The 24,962-nt window shown below is 47.3% G+C and overlaps 1 protein-coding gene across 2 annotated transcripts in view; it reads left to right on the top strand.

Moving 5' to 3' along the window:
- The window catches only part of LOC129704495 (leucine zipper putative tumor suppressor 3-like), a 195,099-nt gene that overhangs the window by 154,392 nt on the left and 15,745 nt on the right, over positions 1-24,962 (top strand). For both annotated transcript variants that reach the window (XM_055647737.1, XM_055647654.1), the window contains exon 2: positions 2,450-2,929. In XM_055647737.1, the coding sequence (XP_055503712.1) occupies positions 2,489-2,929 (441 nt within the window). In that variant the 5' untranslated portion in view covers positions 2,450-2,488. The remainder of the gene's footprint in view (positions 1-2,449; positions 2,930-24,962) is intronic.

Genomic DNA, 24,962 nt, shown 5'->3' with positions numbered 1-24,962 from the left:
CTGCCTGACCCGCTGAGTTATGCCAGCACTTTTTGTCTGTCTTTGGTATAAACCAGCATCTGCAGTTCCTCCTACTCAGGGAAACAGGCCCTGCAGCCCAACTCGCCATCTGACCTGGTCTCATAACTGAGCTGGTCCCATTTGCCTGTATTTGTCTCATATCCATATTAACCTTTCCTACCTATATACCTGTCAGCATAGGAGCACTGCAAGGCTGCGTACTCCTCGACTCTCTCTACACCAATGACTGCACCTCCACAGACACCTCTGTGAAGCTTCTCAAGTTTGCGGATGACACAACCCTGATTGGACTGATCCAGGATGGGGAGGAATCTGCCTACAGACAGGAAGTGTCACAGCTGGCGTCCTGGTGCCATAGCAACAACCCAGAGCTCAATGCTCTAAAGACAGTGGAATTGATTGTAGACTTTAGGAGAGCTCCCCCTCCCCTCACCCCACTCATCATCAACAACACCACAGTCACATCTGTGGAGTCTTTTAAGTTCCTTGGAACCATCATCTCCAAGGACCTTAAATGGGGGGCTACCATCGACTCCACAGTCAAAAAGGCACAATAGAGGATGTACTTCCTACGGCAGCTGAGAAAACACAACCTGCCACAGGCAATGATGGTCCAATTCTATACGGCCATCGTAGAGTCTGTCCTCACCTTCTCCATCATGGTCTGGTTTGGCTCAGCCACCAAGCACCACACCTGGAGGCTGCAGCGAATCGTCCGATCAGCCGAGAAGGTTATTGGCTGCAACCTTCCCTCCATTGACAAACTGTACACTGCAAGGGCCAGGAAGCGAGCGGGCAAGATCATCTCTGACCCCTCTCACCATGGCCACAAACTATTTGAATCACTTCCCTCTGGAAGGCGACTCCGGACTGTCAAAGCCGCCACAGCCAGACATAAAAACAGTTTTTGTCCACAAGTAGTAGCTCTACTCAATAGCCAAAAATCTGTAGCCTTCTTTTGCTCTGGTATTTTATTTAATTCACATGTTAAATCAATAATGTTTTATTATTAATATTTAATGGTTTATGTGTCATTCCTAACTGTCACTGTATGTCATGTTGTCACTTGCAGGCGGAGCACCAAGGCAAATTCCTTGTATGTGAATACTTGGCCAATAAACTTATTCATTCATTCATCCATTCAAAATATTTCTTTAAACATTGCCATTGTACCTGCCTCGATATCTTCCTCTGGCAGTTCGTTCCATATATGCACCACACTCTGTGTGAAGAAATTGCCCTTCAGGTTTCTTGTAAATCTTCCCCCTCCCATCTTATGCCCCCTTACCCCTGGAATCCTCTAGCCTGAGATAAACACTATAACCATTCACCTTATCTGTGCCCCACGCTGTTTTGTAGACATCACTCCAGGCTCCTGAATTGTTAGACCATTTACAGCCACTCTACCACCTTCAGTTGTCTGGCCAAGGTTTTACAACCAGACAAGGGCATTTGAAAGGTCCATCTTTCCCCAGTTCTGATACTGTGGACTTTAAACATTGCACATACAACGAGGGAACAGCCCCGTCGCCCCATCGAGTCTGCGCTGACCAGTGATCAACCTGTACACTAGCATTTTCCTGCACACTAGGGCCAATTTACAATTTTTACCAAAGCCAATTAACTTGCAAATCTGCACGCCTTTGGAGTGTGGGAAGAAACAAACAACCCCCTCCAGGGAAAACCCACAAGATCTCAAGAAGAACGTACAAACTCCGTACAGACAGCTCCTGTGATGGTAGAGTGGATGTGGAAAATATGTTCCTACTCGTGGGAGAGTCTAGGACCAGAGGCCCATAGCTTCAGAATAAAAGGATGGATCTTTAGAAAGATGAAGAGGAATTTCTTTAGTCAGAGGGTGGTGAACCTGCGGAAGTCATTGCCAAGAAGGCTGTGGAGGCCAAGTCTGGATATTTTTAAGGTGGAGATTGATAGATTCCTGATTAGTGCGGGTGTTAGGGGTTATGGGGAGAAGGCAGGAGAATGGGGTTAGGAGGGAGAGATAGATTTTTTTTTAGATTAGATTCAACTTTATTGTCATTGCACAAATACGAGTACAGGTACAACGAAATGCAGTTTAGCATCTAATCAGTGTGCAAAGTAGTAAAAATACTAGTACATAGGCAAATACATATATACAGATAAAAGAGTATGAAAGATAGCTAGTGTCGGCCATGACTGAATGGTGGAGTAGACTTGATGGGCCGAATGGCTTAATTCTGCTCCATTGCCTTATGAAGGATGGAAGGCGGGTGTCTGGCGCTGTAAGGCAGCAACTCTACTGCTGCGCCACTGTGCTGATACTCTTCGACCTTCCTCTGCAGTTGGCGTTGCGAGTGGATGGGGGAGGGAATTTCTGGCATGTGTGGCCTTCAGGACTGTTTGCGTGTGAGCGAGGGAACTCATCCACTTCTCTTCCGCCTTTCAGGGCCGCCGGCTGAGGTTGCTGCGTTGTCGCTGAGCCAACATGGCGAAGCTTCAGGTGCTGCCGGCGAGCAGTGAGGCGGGTTACCGCGGCTGTGAGACGTTCCCCGTCTTTGCCCCCAGGTCTGCCGACCCTGGCTACCCCCAGGGCACGATGGGAAGCGTGGGCAGCGGCGTCGCCAACGAGCAGGAGTTTGCCATGAAGAGCATGAACAGCATCAACCGCTCGGGCCTGGTCCAGACCGGCAGCCGCCAGCAGAATGGGCCGAGGAACGGCTACACCTCCCGAGATTTCTCCAAACGCTTCTCGGCCGACGAGAAGTGCTTCAACCCAGAGAGTTCTTTGTACATCAACGGGGAGCGTCGCCTGGGAGACAGAACGAAAACCGACGTGACAAACAACAATGAGAAGAACTTGCCTCCTCAGTACAGGGAACCAAGTAACCCTCCGAAGATACTTCCCATCTCCGGCAAACTGGAACAGGTAATAATGCACTAAAAGGCACAAAGTGTGTACGAAGGAACCGAGTTTAAACCAAAGATAGACACACAAAGCTGGAGTAACTCAACGGGTCGGGCAGTATCTCTGGAGACAAGGAACAGATGACATTTTGGATCGAGATCTTTCTTCAGACCCTTCTACTGCAGTCTGAAGGAGGGTCTCGACCCGAAACGTCATCTGTTCCTTTTCCCCAGGGGTGCTGCCTGACCCGCTGAGTTACTCCAGCTTTGTGTGTCTATCTTCGGTAAAAGGCACAAAGTGTTGATTCAAGATTCAAGATTCAAGAGATTTTATTGTCATGAGTCCCAGACAGGACAATGAAATTCTTGCTTTGCTTCAGCACAACAGAATATAGTAGGCATGAAAAACTCAGTAACTCAGCGGGTCAGACCGCAAACCTTAAAGACATGGATATGCGTGGTTGTGGATTGAGACCCGTCTTCAGATTTATGGTGTGAAGTCGCCTATCCATGTTCTCTAGAGATGCTACCTAACCCGCAGAGTTAGCCCAGCATTGTGTGTTCTAACAAAGCTTGAAGTGCATCTGTAATCACACATTACAATCCCTCCACGCTTTAAATCTCTACTCCAACAGCAGCTTTTCTTGTTTTAACTATGCCCTTATCCTGTATCTATAGATGGCTCGATAGTAATCATGTAATGTCTTTCTGCTGTCTGGTTCGCCTGCAACAAACGCTTTCCACTGTTCCATCGGTACACGTGACAATAAACTAAATAAAACTTAACTAAACTAAAGCAATGAAGGTATTAATGAGAATTTAAACCCAGACCTGATCCTTTCCTGTGTTAGCCATGCAAAGTGTGTAACCCACATCAATCACTTGAATTTGTTTCAGAGGCGGACCATTCCAACAAAATATTCCAATAAGCAACCTGTTTAGGAAGGAACTGCAGATGCTGGAAAATTGAAGGTAGACAAAAATGTTGGAGAAACTCAGCGGGTGAGGCAGCATCTATGTATCGAAGGAAATGGGCAACGTTTCGGGTCGAGTTTTCTTCAGACTGATGTGGGGGGGTGGGGCAGGAAGAAGAAAGGATGAGGCGGAGACAGTGGGCTGAGGGAGAGCTGGGAAGGGGAGGAGAAAGCAGGGACTACCTGAAATTAGAGGTCAATGTTCATGCCGCTGGGGTGTAAACTGCCCAAGCGAAATATGAGGTGCTGCTCCTCCAATTTACGGTGGGCCTCACTCTGGCCATGGAGGAGGCCCAGGACAGAAAGGTTGGATGGGAGGGGGAGTTGAAGTGCTGAGCCACCGGGAGATCAGGTAGGTTAATGCGAACCGAGCGGAGGTGTTGGGCGAAGCGATCGCCAAGCCCACGCTTGGTCTCACCGATGTAGAGCAGCTGACATCAAGAGCAGCGGATGCAATAGATGAGGTTGGAGGAGGTGCAGGTGAACCTCTGCTGCACCTGGAAAGACTGCTTGGGTCCATGAATGGAGTCAAGGGGGGACGCGACAAGTGTAGCATTTCCTGAGGTTGCAAGGGAAAGCGCCAGGAGAAGGGGTGGTTTGGGTGGAAGGGCCGAATTGATCAGGGAGTTACGGAGGGAGCGGTCTCTGCGGAAAGCAGACAGGTGAGGAGATGGGAAGATGTGGCCAGTGGTGGGGTCACGTTGAAGGTGGCGAATATGTCGGAGGATTATTTGTTGTGACGGCTAGTGAGGTGGAAGGTGAGGATAAGGGGGACTCTGCCCATGTTACTAGTGGGGGGATGGGGAGTGAGAGCAGAGTTGCGGGGTATAGAAGAGATCCTGGTGAGATCCTCATCTATAGCAGAAGAGGGGAACCCCCATTCCCTGAAGAATGAGGACATCTCCGATGTCCTGGTGTGGAACACCTCATCCTGGGTGCAGATGCGGCGTAGATGGAGGAATTGGGAGTAGGGGATGGAGTCCTTACAGGAAGCAGGGTGGGAAGAAGTATAGTCCAGATAGCCACGGGAGCCAGTGGGTTTATAGTGGATGTCGGTCAGAAGTCTATCACCTGCGATGGAGATCAGTAATCTATCACCTGTGAGAAGGGTCCCGACCCGAAACGTTGCCTATTTCCTTCGCTCCATAGATACTGCCTCGCCTGCTGAGTTTCTCCAGCATTTTTGTTTACCAATAAGCAACCTGCTTTGTTTCTCTCCGACTAATAGGACCTTACTGCATTATTATGTAGACACATGGAACTGCAGATGCTGGTTTACAAAGCTCGACACAAAGGGCTGGAGTACTTCAGCGGGTCAGGCAGCATCTCTGGAGAACATGGATAGACACAAGGAATGACAAAGGCTGGTTGACCCACTGAGTTACTCCAGCCCTTTGTGTTCGATGCAAGATTCCACCATTTGCAGTTGATCCTGTCTACATTTTGCTGCTTTCTTTTTGTTTGTTATTCCTTCCCAACACCGTCAACCGTCTGGTCACATCTATCAAATTTATCACCTGTTCCCGATTATTCGTCAGCTGTTTCAAGAACAAATTCTCCTGTTCGTTCTTCTTTCCTCATAGAGCAGGATGTTAAGTTTAGTTTAGCGATAGAGCGTGGAAATAGGCCCTTTAGCCCACTGAGGCCGTGCCGACCAGTGATACATTAGCTTTTGGTTGCACGCTAGCCATTCAAAAACTATGCATGAATCCAATTAAGTTGTCCACAGTGCACGGACATAGGGTGCACAGAGATATGGTGTGAAAACAGGCCCTTCGGCCCACCGAGTCCGCCAATAGGTGCAGGAGTAGGCCATTCGGCCCTTCGAGCCAGCCCACCATTCCCTGTGATCATGGCTGATCATCCACAATCAGTACCCTGTTCCTGCCTTCTCCCCATATCCCTTGACTCCGCTATCATTAAGAGCTCCATCTAACTCTCTCATGAAAGCATCCCGAGAATTGGCCTCCACTGCCTTCTGAGGCATAGAATTCCACAGATTCACAACTCTCTGAGTGAAAAAGCTTTTCCTCATCTCAGTTATAAAAGGCCTACCTCTTATTCTCAAACTGTGTCCCTGGTTCTCGACTCCCCCAACATCGGGAGCATGTTTCCTGCTCTAGCTTGTCCAATCCCTTAATAATCTGATGTGTTTCTGTAAGATATCCTCTCATCCTTCTAAATTCCAGTGTACACAAGGCCAGTCGCTCCATTCTATCAACATATTACAGTCCTGCCATCCCGGGAATTAACCTCGTGAACCTACGCTGCACTCCCTCAATAGCAAGAATGTCCTTCCTCAAATTTGGAGACCAAAACTGTACACAGTACTCCAGGTGTGGTCTCACTGGGGCCCTGTGCAACTGCAGAAATACCTCTTTGCTCCTATACTCAACTCCTCTTGTTATGAAGGCCAGCATGCCATTTGCTTTCTTCACTGCCTGCTGTACCTGCATGCTTACTTTCAGTGACTGATGAACAAGGACCCTCAGATCTTATTGTACTTCCCCTTTTCGTAACTTGACACCATTCAGATAATTTACCTTCCTGTTCTTGCCACCAAAGTGGATAACCTCACATTTATCTACATTAAACTGCATCTGCCCACTCGCCCAACCTGTCCAAGTCACATTCTTATAGCATCCTCCTCACAATTCTCACTGCCACCCAGCTTTGTGTCTTCTGCAAATTTGCTAATGTTACTTTAATCCCTTCATCTAAATCACTATTGTATATTGTAAATAGCTGCGGTCCAAGCATCGAGCCTTGCAGTACCCTACTAGTCACCGTCTGCCATTCTGAAAGGGACCCGTTAATCTCTACTCTTTGTTTCCTGTCTCCCAACCACTTTTCTATCCATGTCAGTACCCTACCCCCAATAAGCGAGTTTGGGACTCCGACAGTGCATGCCCAGGTCATAGGTCACTGTGGATAAACATTGGATCCAGCCGGGTCTCCCGCGCTGCAAGCGATGTTGAATTGCTAATGGAGTTAGCTACACTAGTTCTCCCTTCTCCACTGGTCCATGCAGAATGACGGCCAGACGTGCCTGTCCCTGTCCGCTGGCGGCCCTGGACGTTGCAGCCGGCGTGGGGGGGGGGGGGGGGGCAGCCCCTCACCCGTTCCCCAGTCCCTGCCTCCTCTCTCTTCCCATCTATCCCTTAGACCACCGCTCCTTTGTGAGCACCGCTGCTCAGTGATTCCCGTTGCTGCACCGACAGAGGCCGGAGCTCCGGGTCTGGGGAGAATCGCATCTGCCCTCCCCCACAGTGAGTGGGTCCCGAATCCCTCGGCATCGTCACAGGTCACAGAACGACCTCGGCGGGCCGGTGACCGCCGGCTGCGCCTCTCGCCTTTTCCAGGGGTTGCCGGTTGGCCCCCTCGGTGCTGGAGCAGTGGAGGGGGGAATTTACAATGTTTACAAAAGCCTATTAGCCATCAAACCTGTACGTCTTTGGAGAGTGGGAGGAAAGCGGAGCACCCAGAGAAAACCCATGTGGTCACGGAGAGAACGTACAAACTCCATACAGACAGCGCCTGTAGACAGGATCGAACCCGAGACGCTAGCGCTGTAATGCAGCAGCTCTACTGCTGCACACTGTGCTGCCCCACTTGCAGCATCTATCTTTAGTGCAGATATAACATTGAATAACTGTATGGATCTGTGTTAAATGGGCAGGACAGAGTTTTGGAATTCTTGTCTGGAGGCGTGAAGCATGGATGAGGGTTTGTGCAGCATCTGGGCTGAGGCGAGATGAATTGGACTATTGAAGCGGCAACTGGTAAACTGTAGCAACTTGTTGCTTACCAAGCAACTGGTAATTGTAGCAATGGTGTGGGTTTGTGGCTTATTCCAAAAACATTTGGTACTGACTGAATTGTTATGAATGAAATGTTTTCAGACTCTGTCAACCCACCCTCAGAGAGCAAACATTGCAACAACTTTTTTTCATTACCATCCTTTCTTTTTGCTTGCAGTGATTTTTTTCCCCCAACCTGGTTTTTGTCTTTGGTCTTTAGTGACACAGTGTGGAAACAGGCCCTTCGGCCCACCAAGTCCGTGCTGACCAGCGATCACCCTGTACACCAGCACTATCCTACATACTCGGGACAATTTACAAATTTTACCGAAGCTAATTAAACTACAAATTTCTACTTCTTTGGAGTGTGGGAGGACTTGAAGTAAACCCAACGCAGGTCACGGGGAGAATGTACAAATTTTGTGCAAACAAGCACCATTAGTCAGGATCGAACGTGGGTCTCCAGCGCTGTAAGGCAGCACCTCTACCAAAAGAGGATTTCAGTATAGGAGTAGAGAGGTTCTTCTGCAGTCGTATAGGGCTCTGGTGAGACCACATCTGGAATATTGTGTACAGTTTTGGTCTCCTAATTTGAGGAAGGACATCCTTGTGATTGAGGCAGTGCAGCGTAGGTTCACGAGATTGACTAGTGGAGTCAAGGGATATGGGGAGAAGGCAGGCACGGGTTATTGATAGGGGACGATCAGCCATGATCACAATGAATGGTGGTGCCGGCTCGAAGGGCCGAATGGTCTCACCCTGCACCTATTTTCTATGTTTCTACTGCTGCGCCACTGTGCTGCCGGTTTGGGGAATAATTCTGAATTGAGAGCTTACTGCTGCTCTTCGCATGCAATGTTTGAAGTTATAGTTGCAATTGAAGGCGATGATTGCTATCTCTTCCCTGTCTGACCGTGTGGATGGATGATTGCCCAGTAGATTTTACAGAGACAGGGCGTCTGATGGTATTAGCTTCAGCTGGCAGCCACGTGTTACCCGATCAGCCCTCATGCCTACAACTTTGGAATCATTGTTTTGTGTCTTTTATTTATATGGCATGTTCGTGCCTGTTCCAGTTCAGCTTCATTTTTACTGTAAACACCAGGTGCCAGACCCCATGCAATGAAAAAATGCAAAAAGGAAGAGGCATTAAGCCCTAAATTACAGATGTTGAAAACCCAAAATAAAAATAGAAACTGTGAGAGACAAATTGCATATGTGGACCAAAGTTCTGGTTGGTGAACTTTCATCAGATCTGGGTGGTTAGAAAACCAGTGTGTTTTCGGTTGTGGGGAGAGAGAGGGAGGGAGGGCTGAACAGAATGTTTCTGGTAGGTGGGGTCTTGGTTTAGTTTAGAGATACAGCGCGGAAACAGGCCATTCGGCCCACCGAGTCCACACCGACTAGCGATCCCCGCACATTAACACTATCCTACGCACACGAGGAACAATTTTACATTTATACCAAACCTATTAACCTACAAACCTGTACGTCTTTAGCGTGCAGGAGGAAACTGAAGATCTCCAAGAAAACCCTGGCAGGTCACGGGGGAAAACGTACAAACTCCGTACTGCCGAGCACCTCGAGTCAGGATCGAACCCGGGACCTGTGTCTCCAGCACTGTAAGGCAGCAACTCCACCGCTGTACCATCAAGCCAGCTGAGAGTGAGTGGGGAGGGCTTGTTCCTCACAGCTGATCTGTTTTAAGGACGTTTCATGCAGTTTAGTTTATGGATACAGCGTGGAAACCGGCCCTTCAGCCCACTGAGCCTACGCCGACCAACAATCACCCCTTGCACTAGTTCTACCCCACACGCTAGAGACAATTTACAAACCTGTACGTCTTTCACATGTGGGAGAAAACCGGAGCACCCGGAAAAAACCCACGGGGAGAACGTGCAAACTCCATTCAGACAGCATCCGTAGTCTGGATCGCACCCGGCTCTCTGGCGCTGTAAGGCAGTGTCTCTACTGCTGAGTTGGATGATCAGCCATGATCATATTGAATGGCAGTGCAGGCCCAAAGGGCCGAATGGCCTACTCCTGCACCTATTTTCTATGTTTCTATGTGCCACTGAGTCGCTCTTAGGTATAATAGCGGGAGGTTAGTGGGGGCTGACTAATATTTTAGCTGCATAAAATATTAGTTAGCCCACAGCACTACCGGAAGGATATGTTTGTATTAGAGAGGAGATTCACCAGGATGCTGCTTGGAATAATGCAGAGACCATGGGTTTGTTTTCCTTGAAATAGAGAAGCTGAGGGGGAATCTGATACAGGTAGACAAAGGTCTGAGAGGTGACTTGGATAGGCTGGGTGAGTGGGCAAATGTTTGGCAGATGCAGTATAATGTGGATAAATGTGAGGTTATCCATTTTGGTGGCAAAAACAGGAAAGCAGACTATTATCTAAATGGTGGCCGATTGGGAAAGGGGGAGATGCAGCGAGACCTGGGTGTCATGGTACACCAGTCATTGAAGGTAGGCATGCAGGTGCAGCAGGCAGTAAAGAAAGCGAATGGTATGTTAGCTTTCATTGCAAAAGGATTTGAGTATAGGAGCAGGGAGGTTCTACTGCAGTTGTACAGGGTCTTGGTGAGACCACACCTGGAGTATTGCGTACAGTTTTGGTCTCCAAATCTGAGGAAGGACATTATTGCCATAGAGGGAGTGCAGAGACGGTTCACCAGACTGATTCCTGGGATGTCAGGACTGTCTTAATGAAGAAAGACTGGATAGACTTGGTTTATACTCTCTAGAATTTAGAAGATTGAGAGGGGATCTTATAGAAACTTACAAAATTCTTAAGGGGTTGGACAGGCTAGATGCAGGAAGATTGTTCCCGATGTTAGGGAAGTCCAGGACAAGGGGTCACAGCTTAAGGATAAAGGGGAAATCCTTTAAAACCGAGATGAGAAGAACTTTTTTCACGCAGAGAGTGGTGAATCTCTGGAACTCTCTGCCACAGAGGGTAGTTGAGGCCACTTCATTGGCTATATTTAAGAGGGAGTTAGATGTGGCCCTTGTGGCTAAGGGGATCAGGGGGTATGGAGAGAAGGCAGGTACGGGATACTGAGTTGGATGATCAGCCATGATCATATTGAATGGCGGTGCAGGCTCGAAGGGCCGAATGGCCTACTCCTGCACCTAATTTCTATGTTTCTATGTTTCTATGTAAATAGGGTAGATTACTGTAGAGATACAGTGCAGGAACAGGCCCTTCGGCCCACCGAGTCTGCGCTGACCAGTGACCACCCCGCACACTAACACTATCCTACCCATTAGGGACAATTTACAATTTTACCGAAGCCTGCCTACATGCCGCCAAACCTGTAGTCATTGGAATGTGGGAGGAAACCGGAGCACCTGGGGAAAACCCATGAGGTCAAGCAGAGAACATACTATTGTGGTAGTTCTATCCGGATAGTCAGGTTCGAACCCAGGGCTCTGGCACTGTAAGGCTGTGGTGAGAAATATTTCTCCATGGTAACCAGCATTTGAAACATCAAACCAAGGATGCTTCAGGCCGAGCAGTGGAAAATGGAATTAGAAATGGGAGAGTCACAAAAAAGAGGACATTACAACAAAATACGAGGGAGGTCATTAAAAACTGAGTTATGTTGAAACGCATCCTATCTAAAATCTTCTTAAATGCCACTATCATATCTTCCTGTACCCCCAGCCCGGCAGCGCATTCCAGGCACCCATCGTGTTGTTAGTCAGAAATATTCTGCTTTAAATCAGTCAGAATGGAGTTTGCTGCTGGATAGCATGCTTATAAAACACTAGTAATTTTTATTATCAATTTTTAAATCATGGAAAGCTGGCTGATTCTCTTGTAGCATAGAGTCTGAAGAAGGCGTTTCGGCCCGAAACGTTGCCTATTTCCTTTGCTCCATAGATGCTGCTGCACCCGCTGAGTTTCTCCAGCATTTTTGTCTACCTCTTGTAGCAAAAGTTTGAGTCGTATGTATTCTGAGATATTTAGCTCCTGATCTCTCGATCAGAACAAGGTGATGAGATAACGTTGCAGTTGATCTTGGTCTGGTTGTGTTTTTTGTTCGTGTAATAGTTGTGTTGTTCTACAGAAGAGGGATTTCCAGTCGGAGTCCCGTGTACTCACGGTCTACCTGGGATAGTGTAATCACAGTTTCTTGATGTCAAATATTTATTTTCCTTTCGCAGTCTCGTATGCCACTGCAAAGCTTAATTACGGTATATTCACACGTTATCAGCCCTAACGTTAAGGTACAGCTGATAAAATAAACCCACAAAGGGAAAGTAATGAAAAGCCCAGAGGTCATCAATCACTGAAGGCACAATAGAATCCGAACTATTGTACCTAAAGTGGGGCATACCTGAATCTGTAAATCACCCTTTCTGAGGCTGTCACATAATCAGGAACCCGTTTATTTTGGTTAGCACCAGATTGCCACAAGCGGACTATAATTAACTGTTAGAATATGGCAGTAACAATGATCTGATATCCTTGTTAATGCTCTTCCAGCACATTGGACCATTGGAATCGAGCCGAAGAAAGACAAGGTCATGGTGACAGGTGTAAATGGAAAGTTGCCAGGGCTAGAGGGTGTGAGCTATAGGGAGAGGTTGTGTAGGCTGGGTCTCTATTTCTTGGAGCGCAGGAGGATGAGGGGTGATCTTATAGAGGTGTACAAAATCATGAGAGGACTAGATTGGGTAGATGCACAGAGTCTCTCGCCCAGAGTAGGGGAATCGAGGACCAGAGGACATGGGTTCAAGGTGAAGGGGAAAAGATTTAATAGGAATCCAAGGGGTAACTTTTTCACACAAAGGGTGGTGGGTGTATGGAACAAGCTGCCAGAGGAGGTAGTTGAGGCTGGGACTATCCCTTAATTTAAGAAACAGTTAGACAGGTACATGGACAGGACAGGTTTGGAGGGATACGGACCAAGTGCAGGCAAGTGGGACAAGTGTAGCTGGGACATTGTTGGCTGGTGTGGGCAAGTTGGGCCTGTTTCCACACTGTATCACCCTATGACTATGACTATGTTTTAATGGATAGACAGTGGATCGTAGAGAGTAGATAGTGGATCGACCGATTTGGAAAATAAAGGGTGAGGTAGAGAAGTGGGGAATAGAGGTGGGGAAGTGGAGCGTGAGGTCATAAGGTCAAGTGATAGGAGTAGAATTAGGCTCTTCGGCCCATCAAGTCTACTCCGCCATTCAATCATGGCTGATCTATCTCCCTCCTAACCCTGCCATCTCCCCATAACCTCTGAGGTGGGGTGAGCGAGGGAGGTGAGAAATGAAGGGGGGAGAGAACGAGATAAGGAAGTGTGGAAGGTAGGAAGTGGAAAAAGGAGGGACAATAGGTTGGGTCAAATCAAGAGTGTTTCAAATGAATCAGAACAACAACATTCTTACTTGGTGCAGCTTTACAGACCACAATGGTGCAACAACAAGAAAATATCCAATAAATTATTAGTTTCTAATTAAGTAAGCTAGACCATGATGGTGCAATGCCCAAGTAACTTTATTGTCTCATGTACTCAGGTACAGGGAAATGTTTTGCGTTTACAAACATCCCGGTAAAACCATGTAGCAGGCCTCGGCTAGGCAGTAGACAAGTGTCGCCACGTTCTGGCACAGACAAAGTTAGATAGGTTCACCGAACATCCCTAACTACTGGCCGCTGCCACAGGTGGCTACACACCCATGGGGATGGAGAGAACGGAGCAAGAAGCTGAGCCCACACAGCCCTGAACTGCGCCCACGCCGATGGTCATTGTGGAGAAGTTGTTGCTGCCAATCCCTCCTAGTTGAGGTGTTTAAGAAGGAACTGCAGATGCTGGAAAATCGAAGGTACACAAAAATGCTGGAGAAACTCAGTGGGTGCAGCAGCATCTATGAAGGGTTTCGGCCCGAAACGTTGCCTATCTCCTTCGCTCCATAGATGCTGCTGCACCCGCTGAGTTTCTCCAGCATTTTTGTGTACCTCCTAGTTGAGGTATACTCATTCTGGCCCCATATCTGATGAAGGATGTTTAGTTTGGTTGTAGTTTAGAGATACAGCACGGGAACAGGACCTTCGGCCCACTGACCAGCGATTCCCACACATTAACACTATCCTACACGCATTAGGGACAATTTACACTTATACCAATTTACCTACATACCTGGACACCTTTGGAGTGTAGGAGGAAGCCAACGATCTCGGGGGAAAACCCACACAGGTCATGTGGAGAATGTACAAACTCCCGTAGTCGGGATCAAACCTGGGTCTTCGGTGCTGAATCGCTGTAAGGCAGCAACTCTACCGCTGCGCCACCATGCCGTGTGCTGGCTCTGCACAAGTTCTGGAGGAGGTTTACAAGAAAGATGCCATGAATGAGTGGGTGAGTATATGATGAACGTTTGATGGCACTGGGCCTGTACTTGCTGGAGTTTAGAAAGATGAGGGGGGACCTCATTGAAACTTACAGAATAATGTAAGGCATAGATAGAGTGGATGTGGTAAGAATGTTTCCACTGGTGCGAGAGTCTAGATCCGGAGGTCATAGCCTCAGAATTAAAGGGCCTATTTTGTAAAGGTGAGGAGGAACTACTTTAGTCAGAGGGTAGTTAATCTGTGGAAGGCCAAGTTAGTGGATATTTTTAAGGCAGAGATAGATAAGTTCTTGATTAGAATGGGTGTCGAGGGTTACGGGGAGAAGGCAGGAAAATGAGATTAGGTGGCGGAGATCAGCCATGATTGAATGGTGGAGTAGACTCCATGGGCCAAATGGCCTAATTCTATTCCTATAACTTGTGACCTTGTGACTTGTGAACTTGTGAGGAATTCGAGGATCTGGTTGAATGGAGAGGAGCAGAGGCCCCGTTCCCTGACATAGACGATGTGTTTGGAGAGGATGCTGGTGTTGAACGCTGAGCTCAGTTCAATGGGCAACAACCTGATGTATGTTTTCTTATTGTCCAAGTGGTCCAGCTCATACAGGAGAGCTAGCGAGATCACACATTCTGTCCATCTGTTGTGTCAGTCGATGGATGTTTTGGGTCATTATTGTCGCAGAAGTTGATTTGTGTCGTAACCAACCTCTCAAAGCACTTCATCTTATGATCCTATGATGAGCGTTTGTCGGCACTGGGCCTGCACTCGCTGGGGTTTAGAAGAATGAGTGGGGACCTCATTGAAACATAGAATAGTGAAAGGTTTCGATAGAGTGGATGTGGAGAGGATGTTGGGAGAGTCTAGGACTAGAGGTCATAGCCTCAGAATCAAAGGATGTTCTTTTAGGAAGGAGATGAGGAGAAATTAATTTTGGCAGAGGGTGATGAATCTGTGGAATTTCTTGCCACAGACGCAGGCTGTGGAGGCCAAGCCAGTGGATATTTTTAAGGCAGAAATAGATAAATTCTTGATCTATTGTCTGAGGTTACGGGGAGAAGGCTGGAGATTGTGGTTAGGAGAGATAAATAGATCAGCCATGATTGAATGGCAGAGTAGACTTGAATGGGGCGAATGGCCTAATTCTACTATCACATCACCTTATGACCTTATGATGTTACTGAAATGGGGAGGGGCATAATTGTGGAGAGAATTTAAGTTGAGAATGCTGATTTTAAAACATTATCGTTCGAGGCCAATTCAGGTTAATGAATATTGAAATGTACACAGTATGTACCAATTTAACAATATTCTAACTCATCTGTGGCCATATATTTGCGTGGCCTTGCTAATCAGGTCTCACCAGTTTTTGTTATACATTGTCTCAATGTTATCTCCTCACTGCAAAATAACAAATTATTACGCAGTACCGTTCAAACTCTGTGTTTAATGGACCTGGAATATGCGGCTTCTATTCACAGACGATTCGGAGGAACGATCTTCCTCTGCTTAGTTTGGTTTACACACATACACACACACACACACACACCAATGTTTACATTTATGCCGAGCTAATTAGCCTACAAACCTGTACCTCTTTGGCGTGTGGGAGGAAACTGAAGATCTCGGATAAAACCCACGCAGGTCGCGGGGAGAACGTACAAACTCCATACACACAGCACTCGTGGTCTGAATTGAACCTGGGGGCTCTGGTGCTGTAAGGCAGGAACTCTATCGATGTCCCACGTGTCGTCCTCTGTTCATTGTTCAAGGCTGTCTCAATCTGGATCTTTAACATCCATTCTTCTAGGCTCCTGAAAATCCTGGATTATGGTCTCTCGTGTGTTCTAGGAGACCGAGACAGTACTAATTAATAGCACTAATAGGCCGAGCAGTTCACAAAGCAGTAGAACTGATGCTTGAGCCAATGTCCTTGGGTGCTGCCCTTTGGAATAAACTCTGTCCTGTTGCAGCTCAGGTGGAGAATCTGTCGTGCTGTTCCGAGCAAGAATCTCATTGTCCCATTGCGGGATCCATATGACAATGAAACACCCTTGACTCTCGGAGAGACACATTCTGCTGGAGTAACTCACTAGGTCAGGCAGCATCTCTGGAGGAAAGGATGGGCAACGTTTTGGGTCGGAACCCTTCTTCAGTCCGTGCTTCAGTCACAGCAACTCTACCCGTATGACTGTGAAAACAACCATGTCAGCCTGGTGCTTGACTCCTTGATTAGTACGGGTGTCCGAGGTTATAGGGAGATGGCAGGAGAATGGGGTTAGGAGGGAGAGATAGATCAGCCATGATTGAATGGCGGAGTAGACTTAATGGGTCAAATGGCCTAATTCTGCTCTTATCACTTATGATCTTATAGTCATAGAATGATACAGCGTGGAAACAGGCCCTTCGGCCCAACTTGCCCACACCAGCCAACATGTCCCAGCTATACTAGTTCCACCTGCTGCCGTTTGGTCCATATCCCTACAAACCTACCCATCCTATCCATGTACCTGTCTACTGCTTCTTAAACATTGGGATAGTCCCTGCCTCAGTTACCTCCTCTGACAGCTTGTACCATACACCCACTACCCTTTGTGTGAAAAAGCTACCCCTCAGATTCCTATTAAACCTTTTCCCCTTCACCTTAAACCCATGACCTCTGGGTAAGATCTTATGATCTCACTCTGTGTGATACTTTGCCCATTTGGCCACTGATGCTCGGATAATTAGGAGGAGATTTTTGCAAGATTAATCAGGCTTGGTGCAACTTTGGGTCCTTGTTTGTGGCTGGGTTTAGTCTTCTCTTGAACGTTATGAGAATGGTGAAACCGAGAGCTCACCAGAGAGTTTCGGAGGGGCGTTAACACTCAGCCACATTACTGTGGTTTTGGAATTAGACCAAGGCTAGACAGTGAGATGAGCAGGGTTCTTCCCCTAATTTAGGTTCGTAAATCAGCTTCGATCATTTGCACACACTTGTTATGGTACAGGGAGGTTTGCCTTTTTCTTTGCTTTTGAGTAAACTTAAATGAGGAGTCTCATGAGAAAGGAATGGTGTGGAACTGCAAGCTTTGGACTGCAAGCACCTGGAGTACTAATCATAGAAAACATGCATTTAATCATTTAAAAGATATTTGGACAGGTACATGGACAGGAAAGATTTAGAGGGATATGGGCCAAACGCGGGCAGGTGGGTCATCTTGGATGGCATGGCCAATTTGGGTCGAAAGGCCTGTTTCCGTGCTGTATGACTCTAAGATACCACTGCCTAATCCCAGGAATTTTGGGCAATCAGCCAAGCATCTCTGCCATTCCCAGAATGGCATGGACTGAGTTGCCAAACCTTTCCGGTTCTCTGGAGTTTCCAAAAGATGAAAGACCAATTCCTTGGAAGCTTCTGCAAGTGACTCAGACATAATCGTGGTGTTTCTCGCTTCCATTTTCTTTGTGTACCCTTGTTTAGTTTAGTTTAGCGATGCAACATTGCAACAGGCCCATCGGCCTATCGAACCCACGCTGACCAATAACCACCCAGTTCTATCCTACACACTAGTGACGATTTACAGAAGACAATTAATCTACAAACCTGCACGTCTTTGGGGTGTGGGAGGAAACCGGAGCACCCGGCGCAAACTCCACGCGATCACGCGGGTGTGCGTGCAAACTCCGTACAGGCAGCACTTGTAGTCAGGATCGAACCCTGGTCTCGGGTGCTGTGAGGCAGCAACTCTACCGCTGCCCCTCTGCACGTGACTTCTTTGTCAGTTATATACGGAGGTAAAGAAGAAGCAGCTGATTGACTGGGTGGGCCGCTACCAGTGGTTTTGTGAGAACTACCCACCGTTGTTGGTAAGTAGTGGTGGGAATGATAATGATACGTTTGGCCCAGTTTCACCATGAGAACACACAACAGGCCGCACAAGGAACTCTGTTCATTTGCCGCTTTCATTCTGAGGCAAGGAAAGTATGCAGCACATGTCACATGTGGAATGCAGTGCTTGAGAAATCTCTTGCCTGACAGGTTTATCGGCGTCTGTGGAATAGCTTGAATGGGTTTTATTAACTGCTGATTATGTGACTGGATGAAAGTCAGCCAAGGGTCCACTGGAGTCTGAAACACCTGTTGCTGTGTCTGTAGGTACTGGCTGCTGGATCCTGGGGTGAATATAGGACCACACCAACCACCAGTCCACAGTTCAGTCCTCAGCAAAGACCAGCACTCGTAGAGTATAAAGCACAGGAACTTCAGCCCACAATGTCCCGACTGAGCATGATGCCACGATGAACTAATCGCTACTGGGGCGGCACGGTGGCGCAGCAGTAGAGTTGTTGCCTGGCAGCACCAGAGACCCGGGTTCTATCCTGACTGCGGATGCTGTCTGTGCGGAGTTTTACGTTCTCCCCGTGACCTGCGTGGGTTTTCTCAGGGATATCCAGTTTCCTCCCACACTCCAAAGACGTGCAGGTTTGTAGGTTGATTGGCTTGGTAAAATTGTAAATAATCCCTTGTGTGTGTGTGTGCGGGGATCGCTGGTCGGTGCAGACTCGGTGGACAAAGGGCCTGTTTCTGCTCTGTATCTTTAGAATAAACTAATAATCTGCCTGCACGCCATCCATAACCCTCTGTCCCAGCATATGCATATGTTTATCGAACAGCCTCTTAAATGCCACTTGAGTATCTGCCTCCACCAATACCCTGGCAGTGACCACTCTCTTCTGAGAGGAGGAGAACTTATTCAAAGTAGGCACACCTTGAGGAGATTTTGCAGCGGAGCAGACAAAATGTGTAGGAAGGAACTGCAGATGCTGGTTTACACTGTCCCATGACCCCCCAGCCCTGACTCTCAGATTGAAGAAGGGTCTCGACCTGAAACATCACCCATTCCTTCACTCCAGAGATGCTGCCTGTCCTGCTGAATTACTCCAGCATTTTGGTGTCTTATCTCAAATGAACACATACTTTCCTGCTCTATCTAGCCATCGCCCAGAAGGAATGGATGGTGGATTCTGCTGACCACTGTCACAAGAACTAGGCAGAAATAACGTGAAATGAAAAACACTCGCTCCCACTACCACCCCCAACACCACACCCTTAGACTGAGCCTGAGACCTCCTTACTTCCCAGGACATCACCGACAAAAGCCCAAATCTGGAGTGTAGATTGAACCCATAATCTTCTGAGGCTCATAGTCACACAGCGTGGAAACAGGCCCTTCTTCCCCATTCAAATCCAATTTGCTGATTACTGATCAGGGTATGTTTATTTGTGTGTAGAGTCTATAGTCATAGTCATACTGCATTCAAACAGGCCCTTCGGCCCAAATTGCCCACACTGGCCAACATGTCCCATATACACTAGTCCCACATGCCCGCGTTTGGCCCTTTTCCTCTAAACCTATCCTATCCATGTACCTGTCCAAATGTTCTCGAAAAGTTGTGATAGCACCTGCCTCAACTACATCCTCTGGCAGCTCGTTCCATATACCTACCACCCTTTGTGTAAAAAAAGGTTGCCCCTCAGATTCCTATTAAATCTTTCCTCCCCCTCATCTTAAACCTATGTCCTCTGGTTCTTGATTCTCCTACTCTGGGTATAAGTCTCTGTGCATTTTCCCTATCTATTGTCTCATGGGCTTATGTGTGTGTGTGTGTATATATATATATATATATATTCTATGGTATATGGACACACTGATCTGATCTGTATTTATGCCTACAATATTCTGTTGCGCTGCAGCAAGCAAGAATTTCATTGTCCTATCCCACATAACAATAAGCTCTCTTGACTCTTGACACCTCTACACCTCATCCTCCTGCGCTCGAAGGAATTAAGTCCGAGCTTGCTCAGCCTCTCCCTATAGCTCAGGCCATCAAGTCCTGCCAACCCCATAAATCCTCTCTGCACTCTTTCCAGCTCAACAACATCTTTCCTATAACACGGTGGGCAAACTGAACACAATACTCTAAATGTGTTCTCCCAACACTCTCACAGTGATATATGGCCATACTTGCTGTTCCCCATTCTTCAGTCTCGACCCAAGACGTCACCCATTCCAGAGATGCTTCCTGTCCCGCTGAGTTACTCCAGCATGTTGTGTCTATCTACGGTTTAAACCAGCACCTGCAGTTCCTTCCCACACATTCCCCATGAAGGATGGTGGGACCTTGGGATTGGACTGTGCCACACTTGATCTGCTCGTGTGCACCACCCGATGGCCAGCTGAAGAAGTGCTGGTGTTTGGACCGAGAAGGAAGGGGTTTGTACACGTGAGGCACAGAACAAAGCAGGGTTCGGGGTGCAGTGGGGAGGGCTGCACGGCATTGTTAAAACATAGAAACATAGGAAAATAGGTGCAGGAGTAGGCCATTCGGCCCTTCGAGCCTGCACCGCCATTCAATATGATCATGGCTGATCATCCAACTCAGTATCCCGTACCTGCCTTCTCTCCATACCCCCTGATCCCTTTAGCCACAAGGGCCACATCTAACTCCCTTAAATACAGCCAATTAACTGGCCTCAACTACCTTCTGTGGCAGAGAGTTCCAGAGATTCACCACTCTGTGTGTGAAAAATGTTTTTCACATCTCAGTCCTAAAAGATTTCCCCCTTATCCTTAAGCTGTGACCCCTTGTCCTGGACTTCCCCAACATCGGGAACAATCTTTGAGAGGGAACTGCAGATGCTGGAGAATCGAAGGTTACACAAAAAAGCTGGAGAAACTCAGCGGGTGCAGCAGCATCTGTGGAGCGAAGGAAATAGGCAACGTTTCGGGCCGAAACCCTTCTTCAGACTGATCGGGGGTGGGGGTGGGTGGGGACAAGAAAGGGAAAAGGAGGAGTAGCCCGAAGGCTGGGGGATGGGAGGAGACAGCAGGGGGGTTGAGGAAGGGGAGGAGACAGCAAGGGCTAACAAAATTGGGAGAATTCGATGTTCATGCCCCCGGGGTGCAGACACCCCAAACGGAATATGAGGTGCTGTTCCTCCAATTTCCGGTGCTGCTCGCTGTGGCCATGGAGGAGACCCAGGACAGAGAGGTCGGAGACGGAGTGGGAGGGGGAGTTGAAGTGCTGAGCCACCGGGAGGTCAGCTTGGTTATTGCGGACCGAGCGGAGGTGTTCGGCGAAACGATCGCCCAACCTCCGCTTGGTCTCACCGATATAGATCTGCTGACATCTAGAGCAGCGGACGCAATAGATGAGGTTGGAAGAGATGCAGGTAAACCTCTGTCGCACCTGGAACGATTGCTTGGGTCCTTGAACGGAGTCGAGGGGGGGAGGTAAAGGGAACAATCGTCCTGCTTCGAGCCTGTCCAACCACTTAAGAATTTTGTACATTTCTATAAGATCCCCCCTCAATCTCCTAAATTCTAGCGAGTACAAGCCGAGTCTATCCAGTCTTTCTTCATATGAAAGTCCTGACATCCCAGGAATCAGTCTGGTGAACCTTCTCTGTACTCCCTCTATGGCAATAATGTCAATAAACATGGCAATTATGGCAATAAACAGCGCAAGAAACACGAGCACACAAATGAATCATTAGTTTGAAGAAACAGCTTCCATTATAATCCCTTCACAAGATACTAGATTTACTCAACTCTGAATCAAAGTTCAAGCCTGCTTAGCATCCACAAATTTAAACTGAGTTCATTTAAATGCAAATTGAGATGATAACTGCATGCGTCACCTTAAATTTCTCCGCGGGTGAAGTACGAGGCTCATATTCAAAATTTACAATTCATAATACTTTTTCTATGATCAAATGTCAAATATCAATTCTGTGGAAGCAGCCTCTCTCCTCGGGGAGGTTTGGCTGAGTTGTGGATGCTGACAATCACTTGGTGATTAGTCAGCTATAGTATGGGACAGGAATCCTTCCACAGGCCCATTGGGACATTTGTGGCTGACAACAGAGTCATGGCAAGCAGTACTTTTTATGCCCGATAACTATTCTTGCCAGCTCCTACTCCTCACATCACAGCCATTTAGTGAAACAGAAAGTCAGATTATAGTGTTTGGTGGAACATCAAACAGTATCGCACAAGAACAGGGCCTTCAGCCCACAATGTATAGAAACGTACAACATTCTTAAGGGATCGGACAGGCTGGAAGCAGGAAACATGTTCCCGATGTTGGGGGAGTCCAGAACCAGGGGTCACAGATTAAGAATAAAGACTAGACCATTTAGGACTGAGATGAGGAAAAACTTTTTCACCCAGAGTTGTGAATCTGTGGAATTCTCTGCCACAGAAGCCAGTGGAGGCCAATACACTGGATATTTTCAAGAGTTAGATTTATCTCTTAGGGTTACAGGAATCAAGGGATTTGGGGAAAAGCAGGAACGGGATACAGATTTTGGATGATCAGCCATGATCATATCTAAATGGTGGCCGATTGGGAAAGGGGGAGATGCAGCGAGACCTGGGTGTCATGGTACACCAGTCATTGAAGGTAGGCATGCAGGTGCAGCAGGCAGTAAAGAAAGCGAATGGTATGTTAGCTTTCATTGCAAAAGGATTTGAGTATAGGAGCAGAGAGGTTCTACTGCAGTTGTACAGGGTCTTGGTGAGACCACACCTGGAGTATTGCGTACAGTTTTGGTCTTCAAATCTGAGGAAGGACATTATTGCCATAGAGGGAGTGCAGAGACGGTTCACCAGACTGATTCCTGGGATGTCAGGACTGTCTTATGAAGAAAGACTGGATAGACTTGGTTTATACTCTCTAGAATTTAGAAGATTGAGCGGGGATCTTATAGAAACTTACAAAATTCTTAAGGGGTTGGGCAGGCTAGATGCACGAAGATTGTTCCCGATGTTAGGGAAGTCCAGGACAAGGGGTCACAGCTTAAGGATAAAGGGGAAATCCTTTAAAACCGAGATGAGAAGAACTTTTTTCACACAGAGAGTGGTGAATCTCTGGAACTCTCTGCCACAGAGGGTAGTTGAGGCCAGTTCATTGGCTATATTTAAGAGGGAGTTAGATGTGGCCCTGTGGCTATGGGGATCAGGGGGTATGGAGAGAAGGCAGGTACGGGATACTGAGTTGGATGATCAGCCATGATCATATTGAATGGCGGTGCTGGCTCGAAGGGCCGAATGGCCTACTCCTGCACCTAATTTCTATGTTTCTAATGTCGGTACCAGACATGATGCTGAGACCAACTCCTATTTGCCTGCCGTAATCCACATCCCTCCATTCCCTGCATATCCATGTGCCCATCCAAAAGTCTCTTAAATGGCACTGTCGTACCTGCTCAACCACCACCAGGCTCCCGCTTTCCTCTGTGTAAAAAAAAAAAAACTTGGCCAGCGCATCTCCTTTAAATGTTGCCATTCTCACCTTGCATGTCAACCTTACCGGTAGCACATTCACATCAGGAGGCTCTGACAATATCTGCCATCTGTCCCCAGAAATTCCTCAGCATTGAACACAAAGTGCTGGAGTAACTCCGACAGGTCAGGCAGCATCTCTGAAGGTTATGTACGTGACATTTTGGGGTTGCATTCCATCTTCAGACCCAATCCGAAACATCGCCTATCCGTGTCCTCCTAAGATGCTGCCTGACCTGCTGAGTTACTCCAGCACTTTGTGTTTTAAACAAGATTTTCCATCTGAAGTTCCTCGTGTGTGATTTTTTTTTAATATGGTTGTCTTTGCTGAGATCCTAAATAGTAATTCCTTTTCAAACCTCTTCAACCATCTACTGTTTGCTCACTAAAAAGGCGCTCCATTATACATGCCTCCATGACCATGGTTTTGTCCATTTGCCTTAATACCTCCTTCAGTAGTTTTGTGGTCTTATTTCTGTTTGGAGGAGCTTTGGTGCTGAGCCCCGGGACATTTTATTTGTAGAAGTTATGATATAAAATGTTGCTGATGTTTATGTGAAGGCAGGAGTTTGTCAAGAGAGCTTGGTCAACATCCACCAATCCCTCCATGGTACAATGGTTCATTATTGTCACGTGTGTACTGCACAATGAAATTCTTTTAGCAAAGCTCAACTCAACACAGGCACAATCACCATATTTTGGCAACATTTACAAATAGAAAAAGTCCAAAGTCCAGTCCACAAGCTGGATGTACTGCAGCGGCTGCCACACCAGGTAAGCCCCAGGCTGCATGAGAGCGATTGTGAAGCATGGGTTGAATCATCATTACGGCACGGTGGCGCAGCGGTAGAGTTGCTGCCTACAGCGCTTGCAGCGGCGGAGACCCGGGATCGATCCCGCCTACAGGTGCTGTCTGTAACGAGTTTGTACATTCTCCCGATGACCTGTGTGGATTTTCTCCGAGATCTTCGGTTTCCTCCCACACTCCAAAGACGTGCAGGTATGTAGGTTAATTCCAAATTATTGGAAAGATGTCAACAAAATAGAGTGTGTACAGAGGAGATTTACTAGAATGTTGCCTGGGTTTCAGCAACTAAGTTTACAGAGAAAGGTTGAACAAGTTAGGTCTTTATTCTTTGGAGCGCAGACGGTTAAGGGGGAACTTGATAGAGGTCTTTAAAATTATAAGAGGGATAGACAGAGTTGACGTGGATAAGCTTTTCCCATTGAGAGTAGGGAAGATTCAAACAAGAGGACACGATTTGAGAATTAAGGGACAAAAGTTTAGGGGTAACATGAGGGGGAACATCTTTACTCAGAGAGTGGTAGCTGTGTTGAATGAGCTTCCAGTGGAAGTGGTGGAGGCAGGTTCGATTTTATTATTTAAAAATAAATTGGATAGGTATATGGATGGGAAAGGAATGGAGGGTTACGGTCTGAGTTGCAGGTAGATGGGACTAGGGGAAAATAAGTGTTCGGCACGGACTAGAAGGGCCGAGATGGCCTGTTTCCATGCTGTAATTGTCATATGGTTATATAATTGGATTTATAAAGTTTTTAAAAATTGTCCCTAGTGTGTGTATGGT

The sequence above is a fragment of the Leucoraja erinacea genome, chromosome 1 (genome assembly GCF_028641065.1).
Source record: "Leucoraja erinacea ecotype New England chromosome 1, Leri_hhj_1, whole genome shotgun sequence".
NCBI classification, from domain to species: domain Eukaryota; kingdom Metazoa; phylum Chordata; class Chondrichthyes; order Rajiformes; family Rajidae; genus Leucoraja; species Leucoraja erinaceus.
This window is presented reverse-complemented; position numbering and strand designations above follow the sequence as displayed.